General features: G+C 44.9%; 1 protein-coding gene across 5 annotated transcripts in view; it reads right to left on the bottom strand.

The window, feature by feature from the left end:
* The window catches only part of TMEM108 (transmembrane protein 108), a 162,602-nt gene that overhangs the window by 505 nt on the left and 146,253 nt on the right, over positions 1 to 15,844 (bottom strand). For all 5 annotated transcript variants that reach the window (XM_030971366.1, XM_030971367.1, XM_030971368.1 and 2 more), the window contains 2 exons: positions 9,378 to 10,499; positions 1,213 to 1,367 (listed from right to left, as the gene is read on the bottom strand). In XM_030971366.1, coding sequence (XP_030827226.1) covers positions 1,213 to 1,367; positions 9,378 to 10,499 — 1,277 coding nt within the window. The remainder of the gene's footprint in view (positions 1 to 1,212; positions 1,368 to 9,377; positions 10,500 to 15,844) is intronic.

Here is a 15,844-nt window from a genome sequence, read left to right as displayed (position 1 = left end):
GAGCTGTGAGTGAAAAGCTCCTCTGAGGGTCTGCTGATTCTTTCTCAGCCTGGGGTCCCAGAGGTCAGCTGCACCAAACTTCCAATCCCTTTGGAACTTTCACATTTCTTTAATTTATTTTTTTTTTCACTTTATTGACTCATTGCAATTGTTTCCTGTCTCTCAGATGGGCTTGACTCCTTAAAGGTGCATTTTCAACTTTTTTTTAAGGTTAGAGAGCCACACATATAGGTCCAAGCCACCCAAGCATGCCCCAGTTCAGTTATATTCTGATCAGGTTTAAATGACTCAGCCTTTGAAGACCACCCTGTATGTGAATACGCCTGACTTTTGATTCTGGACAAGCCAGACCAGGTCCTGCCTTAGCTTGAGCAACATGATTGCCAGCAAGGTGGGGTTAATGAAGCGACTGTATGTCTAATCACATCTCAGAGGTTCCTTTCTAAACTTTTTCTTTTTTAAATTTAGTCACATGAGTTAGTCAGCTAGCTGATCTGAAAATCATTTTAGCATAAACGCAGACTCTCCACTGTTTCTAGGTTTTAGAACTGAACTGAATTATTCTCTGTCTCTGAGGCCAGGGAATAGATTTCTGTCAGTAGGATCACCTGCTCATGTGTGAATAATCCCACCAAACCAGTCAGATCCCTTAAGTAAAGGCTGATGAATGTACACCCCACTCCCCCACATACTGATGTTCTGATTACTTTTGTAGTGAGAACACTCATTCCCTGAACTAGTATTTGAGAAATTACAGGCAGCTCCTGAGACATAAAAATACAAAATTTCTTTGTTTTCATTAACTCCCACCAGCCTCCTTTTTTTATGCTGCATGGCACATGCACAGTAGTCTGACTGTCAGTAATGAGCCAGCCCAAAGGGCTCTCCTTAAGCCACCATGGCATGGCTTGACATTGGCTGTAGGCTCACAAGGAAGAGAAACCCAGGAACAAATTCTCTAAGAGGTGGTTAACACCCATCCCCACACAGCAATTTGGAACACATCTGCAGTGGCTGGGAATAGGATGGCAATCCAGTTTTGCTGAGATATTTATCCCATCTAATACATGTGTAGGAGGGAGTCCTTCCCTAATAGCTGCTCCCCTGAACATGTGTAGGGATTTCAAGGCTTTATTCATATGACTTCCTCTCCCCTCCTCCCAGCATGGCTTCAGTTCCAGTTTTCAGACACCAGCTCTGCAAGTGAGGTACCTCTGAAGTCTCCAGTGACTGGATCTCTCTTGGTAACTCTACAGCATGCCTGTTGAAGTAGTCCATGGTAATAGCATTATTCCAATAGCTCAGGTTGTTCTCTGGGTTAGATGTCTTCTTCTTCCTTCTCATGCAGCAGACTGTCAGCAGAACTGCTGTTAATAGAAACATGCCAAAAATGTGGTTATTTCCTTTCAATAAGGACTCATCAGTACATGGATTTGTACTTTATGTTTCTTAAGGGGAGGGCTGGTGACCTGCATTGATATGCTTCAGTCTCAGTCAGTCCCAGCTCTCTGCTAGCAAACCCTACACAATTATGTCAGATATGGGCCAAGCAGATGAGGCTTTGGGCTTGGCAGAATATGCAGATTTTGCTTTCTTATTGATGTAAGTGTGTAATCTTCAAGATGTGGCTGGCTGATTAATGAAAAGCTTTGTTGTTGTAACTGATGGCAATTTATTACCTAAGCAGGGATTTATAGACCCTCTAGGAGAGAGGGCATTCCTCAGGGACTAAGATGCTTCTGTGGGGATCTTTTCTGCATCTGGTGTGTTCAGAGGCTGCAGGGATGAGCACATTAGCAAGTGGGCAGTGAGAGATACCTGTCCTACTTCAAATAGCATAAAAAAGTTCATAAATGCCACAGCTGTGTGCTTCAATACCAAAAGCTTCCGTCCTGAAGTGCCACTGATCCCTGCCTCTGTTGCCTGCCATTTGTAACTTGGATTTTGGTTTGTGACCATGTTCCAACACATCAGCAACCAGCCAGAGGAACAGATGGGTTCCTGAGTAGGATGAGAGAGGGGTAAGGTGGTGTGGAGATCCCCTGTGGCACCAGTCTCACATACCTTACACTTCCAGGATAGTGTTAATGCCAGAGCTGGGGTTTTCCTGCCTGTCTCCATCAGCTGTGGGATGTGGAATCTACTGGTAAGAACAGGTAAACCTGTTCCCCCATGTTTGCCTGGGCATTGGGTAATGTCAGAGAGTGGTTTTTTCCCTCACTTTCAGAGCATACTTAAGCTTTTACAGTCTGAAATATCTGAACTTAAAGCAGAGCAGCTAGGCAAGACAAAGTGACCAGCAAGTGAAACTCCTCATGTTCAGGAGTCTGTCTGGTCCCAGGGCCACAGGAATCCCCAGGCCTCAGAAATGCCCAGGTAATTCTCTCCCAGCAGGCAGCTGAACACAAGGCTGGCTGAGTGTTATTTTCTGGAATTGCTTTCAGTTTATCCATCTCTGTTGCCATTCAGATGGGTAACCTTGGCTACTTTAGGAGAGACAGGCAAAGCCACAGCAGCAGACTTACTGCTCCCACCAGCCCTGGCTCAGGCAGAAGCTGGGGTGTGTGGAAGGGTTTTCTCTGAGCCTTAATGTGTGAGCTCTGTCTGCTCCCCTTACACCTGTGGAATTCATTGGCCAGTTGTGTTTGTAATCTACCTGATTTATACAGCACATGTATTTGCTTTGATTTGTACCTGTGAAATAGGAAATGCCCTGCTGTAAATTCCCTCTATCATTTCTAAATCCCTCATGGTAGAAGAGAAGAGAGAAAATATTCATGAAGCAGAAAAATATATTATTTCCTCAGCTACAGGCAAAATTATGTATTAGAATGATAACTCAGAGGAAAGCAAAGACTGCAGAGAGATCACTGCTGCTATGTATGTTTTGACAAACATTTCAGCTACCCATGTGCCATGGATCTAATTCCTTATCCCATCTACCACATAAAAATAGCAACAGAAAAGTGCAAGGCTAGAGCTCTATTTAAAAAAAGAAAATAAACTACTAAGAATAATGATAATAAAAAAAATCAATGTCTTTCAGTTCAGGCAGTTCTGTCACTAACAACTTCATTTGCTGACAGCCCAATAGTCTGAATCCTGCTGCTGCACCTCATGGTGCAGAACTGCTGAACTGGGGTGCAGAACCCCCTCAGAACTGCTCTCCCTGCCTGGGGAAATGCCTGTCCTCCTGAAGGGCTGCACCTTTCATCCCTACTTTGGCTGCTGCCCTCTCCATGTCCCAGCCCAGCCTGCAGGCTTGGGCAGATTAGAAAGTGATGCAGGACTTGCATTTAGTCCTCACCACTGCTGGTGAGAGCCAACAGTCCTTGGAGCTTTTCAGTATCCAGCAACAAGAGATCCATCCCTAAGGCACAGAGCATTTCTGAAGGCGCCTGAGGATGTGAAAGCCCCAGTAAAGTCAACTCAGTGCAAATATTTTTTTGAGAGCCTGAGGTTTTACGGCTTATAAAATATTGTGGTTGCTGACAGAGAAGTATCAAATTTGGGGTTTGGGGGCTGGAAAGCCAGTGACACTGAGTTGAGAGAGATCCCAGCTTCTTCCAGCAGGAAATGGCCTTGCCATGTGTAGATACATACAGCAATAATTCTTCCTCTCTTAATTACACTCTTGCCCTCCAAGAGTGGTGAACACACAAGAAAATGGATGGAAGAGCATGGAAAATGGGTTCCCGAGCTTCCACAAATATACATTCCAGCAGAAGGATGTCTACGTAAGCTGCCCCAATTCAAAGCGGAGGAGACCTCATTTAAGAGGGTAAGTGAGGACAGCAGGGCTGGAATGGGGCTAGTCCCTCTTCATCTTATATTAACTGCCCTTTTCGCAGAATCATAGAATCATTTAAGTTGGAAAAGACTTTAAGGAGTGTTGAGTCCAACCATTAACTTAACACTGCCAGATCCACCACTAAGTGCCACATCTACCACATAACATGCCATATTTTTTATATTCCTAGATATCCTTTTGTTCCCATAATTAGAATTACATCTATTACAGAAAAAGTCTTCCAGACAGACAACTTTGTTGGCCAGGGAAGCCATATCAGGTGGATGAAATACACAGAGGGCAGAGATGGTTTGGAAGGCACAAATGGCAGTACTGACAACAGCAGAGCTGAAGAGAGAACTAGTAGCTGCCCCACGCTGCTTATCTATCCTGGTATATTGTGTGGTTAACTCTTCCCTGGCAAGCAATCCTCTGGTTGCTTTCTGGGAGTCAGGAAAGCTCAGCTAACTTCCCTTTGCCTGCTCAATGTTCAAGTCAACAGCAAGTACCATGAGAAGGACATGTCAGTGTTGTTCTCCTTGTGTCAGCCTAAAGTCCCTTGATGTTAGGAAATATCAGGGGTCTCTGGAGGTTCAGAGATTCTGGAAGCATTTCTAACCCATGTCTTTTCACATGTTAAGCGGCTGAGTTGCTGATGAACTCTGGCTCTGACACTGGACATTCTTTGGCCATAGGGCAAGTTACATCTGCATTATCTGTCACTCCTCCTATGACATAAAACATCCCACAAATGGGAGAAACAAGATTCTCACAGATTTACAAGTTTCTAGGCTGGTGGGAACATGTCCATCACCTACTGTCACCCATCCAGCACCCACACACCAGGAGACTTTCACCTGTATAATCTGTATTTAAGAGAAAGCACATCTCTTAGGAAAGTACTCAGCTTTATTTAAGGATACAGAGTGACCAGATATCCACCCCATTCCCACAAATTTCATTTCAATGTTTAATTTCTATTGTGGGGACATGCTTCCATTACTCTTGTGTAAATACCTTCACCTTCAACCATCACTTCCTCCATGTTCTTTTGCTTTTTTTATTAAAAACTTCCATTATGCTGTCAGAAATCTCTCCTATATATGTAGGCTTCAGCCTCTTTTTGTGCTACATCATGGCACAAGTGGAACTATGTTGCATTTCTCCACTCCTCATTCCATGTCTCTTTTCTAATCTTCTGATTTTTTTTTAATCTAACCCACTATGATTATATATCACATCCAATCCAGCTTCATTAAAGCAGTGTAATGAGATCATACCAATTCCCTACAGTTTTCTGAGTCTTTCCCTTCAACTCACTAAAATATTTTACCAATCTTACACAGCTGCTGCTCCCTTCCCCCACTTTCCAGCCCCCACACAAAACACAGTGTTAACAGACCTGAAATTGTAAGCACTTAAAAGTCATGCAATATCCAGGGTGAAGGATCTTCATTTACTTCTCCCTATGCCGGCCGAGTACAACATAATCTAAGTTTAAAGAACCCTTCCCTCAATGACTAAAAGTGCTTTTTCTGTATTTCTTTCCATTTCCCTGGAAAGCAAGCATAGGTTTTGTGATGGAGAAGGTGAGTGAGGTAATTTTGGAAAGCATTCCAGTGCATGAAATGTAAGCTAAGTGAGGTTAGGCCCAAGGCAATTCTTCACATATTCTCTGAGTTCTGCTGATGCCTGTGCTGAGAGGCTCAGCCTTCCTCTCATGTTCTCCTGTGTCAGCAGAACTGAATGGATAAATTGACTCCTGTGCATCTGATTTGCAAGTTCCTGTTCTCCCACATTTTATTTTGTCATTCTGTAGTTCCAGTGATGCAAGGACCAGGAGCCCAAGGACTGGAACAGTGGGTTTTAAAATGAGCTCATATTGTTCTTGTTCTGCATTGCAGAACATCTACACATGTACAGCAGCATGTGCACAAAAATGTTCAAGGCTGCCTGAAGGACACTGCAAACCCAACTCAAACTGTGACATGAAGAAAATAATGACATCACTGTTATATATGATTTTGCTATTCTGGGAAAGGGAATGATACAGAATCCTTTGTTTTTGCAGCCCTCTTATGGCATTAGCAAGATTACTGTCATTATTTATACCATTAAACTGAGCTGCCAAAAGGTGAAATGATTTCCCTAGGTTCATGCAGCAGACATGGCTTGTGCATTCCTACTCAAAGCATCATTCTTCTGGCTAGCAGTTTCAGGGATTGCAGTGGGACTCAGAAATCTGTGCATCTGTAAAGAAGTATGAATTGTAAGGGTGGGAAGCTAAATCCCAGCTCTTATTTAATCAGAGGAGTTTTTGAGGCACAGATCTTCAGGCTTGTGTTCCAGCCCCTCAGCTGTGCCACCATCACTGGCTGGTGGGACCTGCCAGTCCTCAGTGGGGCTCAGATGTCAGAGCACAGTGCTGCTGAACAAACACTCTGCCGCTTCCTGCCCTTAGGTGCAAATCCCCACAGCAGGGATGGGCCAGCAAGGAAACCCCAGCAGGGTCTGTCCTCTGTGAGGAGAAGTGCTGCATCCCAAGCACTTCCTCCAGTGGGGATGAGGAGCCAAAGGCTCCTGTGATTGCTCTCTAGCAAGTCACTTCCCCTGCTATAGAAGCTCAAATGCCCAGAGGTTTTCATGTAACAGGTGCCTGTCACTAGATGTGTGACAGCAAGCAGCGTGTAGGGATCCGAGAGGGACATCTTTGCAGTATTGTGATGTGTTTTCCCTTCCACGGATTTTTGGGTAGTGCAAGCTGTGCCCAGAAGCCCTCCAAAGAAAGCTTTTCCAGCCTCCTTGTAACTCCTCACACAGAGGAGAGATTATATGGAAAGACACAAGGGCTCCTGGCAGAGGAGAGATGCTCTGGTCACTGCACAGCTCTTCAAAGGCTCTGGGAAAACAGGAGGTCAGCGAGCTGCCTCGGCTCCGGGCACCCCTCATTAGCAGGACAAGGGAGCCGAGTTAATTGGATTCCTGCAGCTCTGCAGCCTCATGCACAGGCTCTGGATTACCTTTCCTCACCTCTTTCCATGTTTTTCCAGGGACTGTGGCTAACTTCCCTGCCTTGAGGCTGTCTCTCTGCCTGGTGCTGAAGGTGCCAGCCTGAGCACAGAGCCACCAGCCCACAGCTGTAAGGGATCCTCAGTGACTTCCCCCGTGGCTTGATCCCTCCTAAGGCAGCTCAACTATTTAACAGCACGGGATTGTGCCTCTATAGCCTTTCAGCATCCCAAGGCAGGAGCACAACAATTTTTCTCAATCCGTGCCCACAACAACCGAGAGAGCCTCTCTTGGAAAACTTCTTTGCTGTTTGAAGACGAAATGAACCCCAAATATCTGTTCTTCGTGCTTCTCCCGGCATCAGCCCGCTCTAGGCCGGAGGAGAGGAGCGTGTGCCAGCGCGGGCCGCCTGAGCCCCGCTTGTGCCCGGGAGGTGGCGACAGTCCCCTTCGCACCGCGCACAGCGCGGCCCGTGCGCCTCGCACCGCGCACCGCGCACGCAACAAAGAGTGCCTCTGGTGCGCGACACGCTTTGGACCGCCAAACGTCGGGATGGAATCGATTTCCTAGATCTAAAGCCAGATCACCCCCCAAAAAATACCATTTAAATGCCTGCCTGCCGTTCGTTTCAGCTCTGAAATAGATCCGGGGATCCCTGGATTTTAAAAGGGGAGTCCCAATGAAGGCCATCCTCAGGAATCTGGTCTTGAGAGCAAGACTTAAATGCTTGAATTATTTAAACACTCAGTTGTATTAGAGCTGATACAGATAACCTTCAAAATAGCATTTAACTTTTTTTTTTTTGAAAATGTAGCTTATGAATACAAGAACCAGAATAGGCAGTCACATGAACAAATGGCACAAAAGTGAAGAAAAGTGCTAACATGCTATCATTATTATTCAGCTCATATATGGCACCCTGCACGCAGAGACCAGTTTACCCACTGGCTATACTTCCCACGCTCGTGTTATATGGTTTTATACTTCTTATTTTGTATTTAGATGCTTTCTATCCAGCTCAGCTTTCTTTATGGATATTGGCCCAAAATGTAATTCTCGGCAAAATTTATTTGATCCTCTAGTTCTACTGATGGACAGACAAGGCATAGTTCATCAAATCATCAAATATTGCTGCTTCTGACCACATGCTTGCTAAGTGCCAGTTTCTCCTCTCCATCTTGCAGAGAAATGCACATGCAAATTCTGCTTTGGTTCCTCTTTGATTTCCCATCTTTTAGCCTTAATCTTTGTTCTCGCTTGTGGTTTTAACAAGTTGGGAATAGCAGAATTGATGGTCCCAGAGGTGTGAATCTAACAAACATGCTGACCCAATCCAATAATTTGCAGCTGCTGAAAGGATTAGTATGGTCCCCTCTCCAGGTCTGCATTCCTGCAGCCTCATCCTTTCTGGGTCTCAGGCTCATCTGACTCTGTGGGGAGCTGATTCAGCTCACTGGGTGGACAGAAAGTACCAAAGAGTAAAGTGAATAGTTTTTTGCCACTTTAACAAGTGTCTGAAAGTGTCTCAGGGAGGTGAAGAGTCGGGCTCAGGCAGAAGAAGAGGGACAGGATCAGGTGCCTGCACATGAGAAAGAGCAGGAGAGAGCAGCACTGTCCTTTTTGGCTGGAGCAAGCTGTGTGTGAGACTGGCTCAGGCAGCTAACAGCATTAATACTCTGTGTTGTTGGCTGCTACCCCTTTGTGTTTCCTCAGGCAGCAAAGGCTGGGAAAAGTTTGTTTTTTTTTTCACTCCAGATAGCTCAGAATAATCACACCCCATGACAGTGAGACTCTGAAGAATATGTTGTCCCACCAAACTGATACAACCCAGCTAGGTACGAGACATCCTGGCAAGCACTCACAAGCTTGATCATAATTTCCCATGTGTTTTTTGTAATTGAATCAAACAAAAAGACCCTGAGCCAGCCCTGGAAACCCAACCTGCCCTGGTCCTGCAGATGGCTGACTCCAGGTGTCTGAAGGCCAAGGTTTCTTTCTCTTCCTTTGGCAACTGTAAATTGGAATTAAAATTGAGGAAACCAGCGCTTTGGTTATCAGATTTTAAAATCTGATAATTCATGCACTACCTGCAATGAAAGATTTTATTGCACTGGAAAACTGGTGTTTCCTGAATTATTAGTCATTACAGATGTTGTTAATCCTTTGGGTTAGCAGTGGGCTTTTTAACTCCAATTTCAGGGCAGCAAATACTAGTTCCTAGATAAACAAATTGCTGTCTAAAAGAATCACTGTCTTTGATCAAGTTTTTGATCACTGTCTTAAACACTTTGGAGTAAAGCTGCCTCATATTCTAGAGTTGTTCAGGCTTGTGTTACACCCTCAAGCGGAGTGTTACCCCATAAGATTTTTAATAGCAATAGAGTGAGTATGCTTTGACTGTAACATTTTAGTCCTGCATTTTGAAGTTAAACACTTTGGTCAGTGAATGTGATGTCTGTGCATCTCATCCATGCCAAGCTGACCTGCCTCTGTTAGGTCTCCAGCTAGTCCTTGAACTGTGGGCCAAAATCTGAATATTAAGGAAAGAGAAAGCAAAATAAAGTGACAATTAACTTACAACATGAGGATATAGGGACACTGATAGCCAGAATGATCCAGGCAATGTCCATCTTGCTGAGACAGATGGTTGCTCTGTGCTGGGGTTTGTCCCCCTCGGTGACATGGGAGATGTTTCCTTGCACACCTGGTTTCCAGGTCCCAGCAGGAACCAGTCTGTTCAGGAAGTTCCCGGTGGCAGTGGAGCCAGCTGTGGAGGTGGGGCTGGACAACCTGGTGGCAGGCACTGAGGAGAGAGCACTGCCTGGTGACGTGGCATTGGTCACCTCGCCGTGCTGCGTCGGAGTCAGTCCCTCGGGGTCTCCCGCTGCCGAGGACGAGATGCTGACATCAAAACTGGTCTGAACTGAGTGACCAGCTGCTGCTGTAGCAGATCCAGAGCCAGCAAACAGAGGGACATTTGTACTGAGATTCAAGGTTACCCAAGAGTTGTTTTTGCTCAGCATATCCCACGTGCCATAGCGGGTGGGTTTAAAAGGCACCGACACTGCTTCAGGATCAGTTGATGGTCCAGCAGTTGTGGTGGCAAAATCTGCCTCCTGCACTGCTACCTTGGTCCCATCCCCTCGCTCTGCTTCCCTAAGGCTTCCCGAGGAGTTGTGGTGGGGAGAAGGGTCTGAGTGTGTAGTTCTTGCCAGCCCCATTCCATTTGGATCACTGGATGCTGTGGTCAGGGACTGAAACGGGTGGTCTGTGAAAGGGCTCCTCAGGGTAGGGAAGGGAGAGTGCAGGGTCGTCTTTAGGTAAGGCTCTGTCGACTCTGAGAAGTTGCCTTTGAAAACCTGGAATATTTTCCCCTTGGGGCGAGACTGTCCTGAGTACAAAGCACTCTGGTTGTACAAATGGTAAGTTTCCTTCTTGCCGATGCGAGGGCCACTCTCTCGCTCTTGCCCGGTGGAAGGGGCTTTCTCCACCAGGCTGATGGGGCTGATGGGGTGGGACATGGCTTGAGCAGACGTGGGAAGGGGCTCTGCTGTGTGGTGGTCTTTGTGGTGAGGTGTTGTTCCCATGGCTGTGACAGTTGTAGTGTTCATCGGGAAGCCCTGAGAGGAGGAGACAGTGGGAGACAGTACCTGAACAGAAAACACCAGCTCTTCTGTCAGTGCCAAGATCAGTAGAACACCTGAGGAAAAAACACAAAAAGAGGGTGAGATACTGGGGAGGAAGCAGTGGATAAGGACAGCATGGCTTGTGTATCTGGCAGGAAGGAATATCTTCCGTGTTCTGCAGAAGGACAGAAGAGTTAACATCCAACTTTGTCTGGTTCTCTGCGAAAGTAGGAAGAGAAGGACAAATCTGCAGGAGCTGTGCTGACCCCATGGTCATGAGAATGATGAGCAAGACTACAGGGAATTTCTGTGGCAAAAAGAGGACCTCGCAGTATTGACTCAAGCTTTAAAATGCCATAGGCAGGTGATTTCCCAGGAGAAGCTAAAAAGCATCCTACATTTCAGGGACAGAAACAACAGACGTCCTCATTTTCGTCACAGCCAGGAGGTGTCCAGATGAACGTCCATATCATTATGGAAAACCTTAGTCTGCTCACTCCTTTGGCTGCAAAATCCTAAATTTGGCTGCCTCCAGTCCTGGCTGCCATTAAGCAATCTGTTTTTTGAAAGAGCAGCTGCTTAGGCCTTGCTGAAAATTAGGTCAAGAAGGGATGTCTGATGAGAGGGCTACCTGGGTTATACATGCTGTGCTTTACTTAGTGACTTTGGGAAATCTAGTCACTCCAAATGTCAAAAATTAACAAGAAAACACAACTATCCCAGTTGTTTTAAAAAACATTGTGAATATTGTGATCTGGCACAACTGCCCTTCGCACCCATAACCAAAGTTTGGTTATAACCTGTTCTGTGCTCACGTGTGCTGTGGGGTTGAATTGTGTGAACTTTGCCTCCCACCTCCCTCAGTGCTGCATATAATTTCATGAGGTGCCAGATCCACACCGCTGGGAACATCAATTCTTTCATTTATTCCTAGTTCAGATAATGGAGGTGGGCAGCTGCAGTAGCATAAGCCTCCCCAGGATGCAGGGCTAATACGCCCTGAGTTAGCGTGACCTGCAGGGACCACATCAATCACATGTCACCATTTCCATATGTTGAAGCTGTCGAGTGTAATGTGGATCTCTGCCTACCAGGAAGCACATGGAATAAAACCATTTTGCACAGTCCACTGAGCATCATCAGATGGCACCATTAGCACTGTGCTAGTGTGGATTTCAACCAGCAGCGTTGAGGTGAAAAATGTTGTCATGGTCTTAACAAATCAGGGAGATGAGTTTGTCAAAACTGGAGGACTCCAAACTGGGTGATGATCAACTTCCAGCCAGGACTGTGGAGTGCCTTCCTACCCCCTGTTCTACCCTTCCTAGTTGGCCAGCTTTCTCCATGAGTCTTGTTATGCCATTTAGTTTTACACTCTTTGGGAATGTCTGTTATGGGCCAAAGGAAGACAGGGACTTGGGAAAATGAAAGAAGATCTCTGATTAGGTGTCTGCTGGTCTTGATTCTGTTTCATGTTGGGCAAATGCAAATATGATGAAATGAATTTATTCTGAATCCTGAGTATTGTTCACACCCATGCATGATCATTGCAATACACGTAGCAAAAACTCACCGAAAGAGCAGCATCTGTTCCTCTTACCCAGCTAAATGTTCTACTGTGATCACTACCCATCATTTCTGAACCAGAGAAGCGCAGAGCTCTGCAACCAAAAAATTCAGTTCATCTTGCCCCCAGCAGACTCCTGTTACTTGGAAGAGTATCCAGAAGATGAAAACACTGACTAAATAACATGGTGAGAGCCAATTACAAGTAGTACACTTTCCACTGCCTGATGCTAAAATTAGCTCTCTTTTTTCTTTAATTTCTGGAATAAATATCTCTGCCAAATAAACCATCATCTGGGATACTGCTTCTCAGTTCCTAGCCAGCCACAGACAATATGGTCTTAGCAGAACACCTATTCAAATTAAAACCCATGAATTCTCTACACTGAAATGCAACCAGGAGAGAAGATCGGGCTGTACCCATGGAGCATCACTCTTGGAAATAAAAGGCAGGAGTTATCCTCACATATTTGGCAGTGCCTGTTCTGAGGTCAAGGTCAAAGCAGATATTCTAGTGTCCATATGGCTAATATTTCAAGCCAAGACAAGTTGCTGCAACGGAACACATTCAAAGAGGAAAGGATGACGATTTATTTTGGATTTGGTGTGTAGAGATAATGGTGCAGGAAACTTTGGGCCTGCTGTTCTGAGCACACAAGATAAAGTGTATTGGCAGATATTATGAGATACTAGATTATAATGATTGTAATGCCTATTAAAATTTTTGGATGTTCTTTGTGTAACTACCTTCTCTCACACCTCACACACATAAAAACCCCATCACTATTGGATCAGTTTTTCTCCAGGATATTCCTGAAGGAATAAAGAAGTTGTCAGCTTTCCTGCACATTGTGCCCTGGGGCTAGAAACCCTGATCTTTTGCTGAAAACCCACCTAATATCCATCTCCACTTCTTGAAATACTGATAAATCTGAGGCTTGCCCCTATAAACTTTTATAGTCTCTCTGGGGCAATCTGTTGTGGTAGCAGGTCACCGCACACCAGCATGGGAAACCAGATGCATTTACCTCGTACCTTTAGGTGGCTTGGAAAGTATGAATAAATATTTATAGGAAATACTACATCAGAAGTAATTTATCTGGCAGTAAACAATAACTCCCATGACATTTGGCCATCCCAGGTTGTGGCAGTCAGGTTTTGTTCACCTGCCACTCTTGCTTTAAAAGCCTCTGCAAAGCCACTGTGGCCTTATAAGTTACAGCTTTTTAGGACATTTTTTCTGCTGGTTGGATGGTCCACAGTAATTCCTTCAGTAACCACCAGAGCTAATCTGTGCCCCTAACTACTGGAAAAATATTCAGCTTAGCAGATAATTGTAAAAATAGCCAGTGCTCTATATTTAGAGAGGAACAGCTGATGATAAGGACTTCACAGTGGGTTTTGTTGGCCCTCTTAAGTAGAATTAATTTGCTGGAAAGCAGAAGTAAAGCTGGAAATGGTATTTTTAGATGCTCTGCATCATCACCCAAGCATGTTCTGTCTGGATTTGCAGTGACTTGATTGCCCAGAGCTCTCACTTACATTTCTATCACTGAGAATAGGCAAAGTCTTACAAAGTGGGGGTCTTACTGAATTCTCTGATACTGGACTGCCCTTATTGGCAACTTTGGCTTAAGCCTGGGAAAATTATATTCTAAGTTTCTGTACTCAGTTACCGGAGGCATTTGTCCCAGAAATGGACTTTTCCAGCACCTGTGACATTCTTTCCTTTTCTTCCCTCTCTCTGTGCTTCACAAATGCACCCATACTAAGTGAAGGACCACAGTGGGCACAATGCCAGCTGTCTTCTGGTGCCTCAGCTTACCTTCAATTCTACTACCACTGAAAGGAAGCCTTCTGGCTGCTATCAAGTTCTCCTTGCCAAACTTTGATATTCCAGGTGAGATAGCAAATGTTCAAAGTGCAGTCCTTCATTTTTGGCCACCTAAGGCTCTTGGAGCTGATTTCACTTAGAGCATGAGCCCTCTGGAGTAAGGGCTGGCAGTCCTTATGATCTGCTGGCACAACAGTAATACAGACTGATGAAAGCACATTATAGCAAATAATAGTATTTTCAAGGGTCAGCTCACACCATTATCTTTTTTCATAAGGGGCCATTTGTAAGGTACAGGAGCTCAGGGTCAGAACAGACCAAACTGGTTTGTGTTTTAAATGCTATGTGTCAAATTCATGCTTTTGGAGCCTAATTTTATGGCTACATTAAATCCATTCAACTCTAATAAGAAGGCTGATTGACCTGACATCTCTGTGGTGCGAACTGTGGTCTTGCATAGTGCACAGTGCACCAGGAAGGGCATATTAGGTACAAAATGAATTAACTCAAGGATGAAACGCAGCAGAGTGACAGCAGAATGTACACAGAGGGTGTGGATCTGCATTTAGCCATAAAAACTTCCTGACAACACGGTGCAATGGTTCAAATCTCAACAGGATCTCCCTGCAGTGCTTCTTCCCACTGTACACTCACATGAGGAGCCTGGAAATGGTGTGTATAGTTGTGTATGTGAAGGAAATGAAGCTATTCCTTTACAGCAATGCTTTAAAAGACTGTGGTTTATGTCTTCAATGAGTCTCAGAAAAGTCTGGGGTTAGGAGTACTTCACTTTCCTAGACTATGAAATCCTCAGGGTTCTACCACTTGGAAACCTCCTTGTGACCCTTTTATTCACACACAAGCAACAGAACTGTGTCCCTCCTTAATGGAAAAAATGAGCAATTCAGGCCTCAGCAGCTTATGTTCTTTGTTTTATCTCTGGACTTTTGGAGGCTCTGTGAGGAGCCAGTGTCCTGGCCCAGGACAGCATTAGAAGGTTTTTTCACTGAGGAGTTAATGCTGCCTGGTGCTGCACGGGACACTTCATGGGCACTTCGAGAACAGCCTTTCTGCATGACAGGGCAGAGCAGGCATGTGGCTGTCGAGTCAGCTCATGCGTTCAGCCTCCCTGAGGCACCCCCTTTAAACAACACAAACTTATGTAACTCCTGTTCTAAAGCCTGTGGAAAGGTTCCCAATGACTTTAGTGAGCTTTGGATCGAGTCCTAATTGCCGGAGATACAGTGGAAACTTTTGAGCTGCACATTTACATTTTCTACAGTAAATGAAAATGCACAACAAGCTCAGTCTGGTGTTTGACCCCTTCTGGCCTCTGCTACCTCGGACCTTGCAGCAAGACAAACAGAGCCAGCCTGAGCAGTACTTGGCAAACATTTTTGCTCTAGGAAGTCAGGAAGAGCTTTTTGTGCAGAGACCTACTGCTGGACTCATTATTTCAGACTGCCGTGGGCAAGGAAAGCAACGGGAGCTGTCCTACAAAGGACCCATTATCTACAGACCCAGAGCTTGGGTGCACATGGCCACAGTGAGGGAGGCTGAAGCTTCTCTGTGCTCCTGTCTTGACTTAGTAACAGCAAGACAAGATTGTACAAAACCTCTTCAAACAACAACAACAACAGCTTTTTTTGCAACAAAAGCTTTCTTCTCGACATTAATAACTTCTCATGTGTCCCTCAACAAACCTAAAATGTTACAGGGAGCAAAATGAATCTTTAATAAGTGGAACCTGTGCACAAAGTGTGTATTATTACTTCTGTTATGGTCATTTCTTTGTGGTCTGTCTAAGCAATACGATTTTCACTCACAATAAAGCAGCCTTTGTACAAACAAGGAGTTAAGCAAATTTAATCTCTGTGATTGGTTGCAGAACTGAGGGGAAAAAGTAGGTTACTCTGCATAGAAAATTTCTCTTCTCTGAAAGTCTATCTGTCATGCCAGAAATCCCAGATATTAACTTACAAGTTATTATCTGTTTTCCCTGGTATTAGATGAGTGATC

This window comes from Camarhynchus parvulus, chromosome 2 (genome assembly GCF_901933205.1).
Source record: "Camarhynchus parvulus chromosome 2, STF_HiC, whole genome shotgun sequence".
NCBI lineage: Eukaryota > Metazoa > Chordata > Aves > Passeriformes > Thraupidae > Camarhynchus > Camarhynchus parvulus.
The sequence above is the reverse complement of the archived record's forward strand: the minus strand, read 5'-3'. Positions and strand labels throughout refer to the sequence as shown.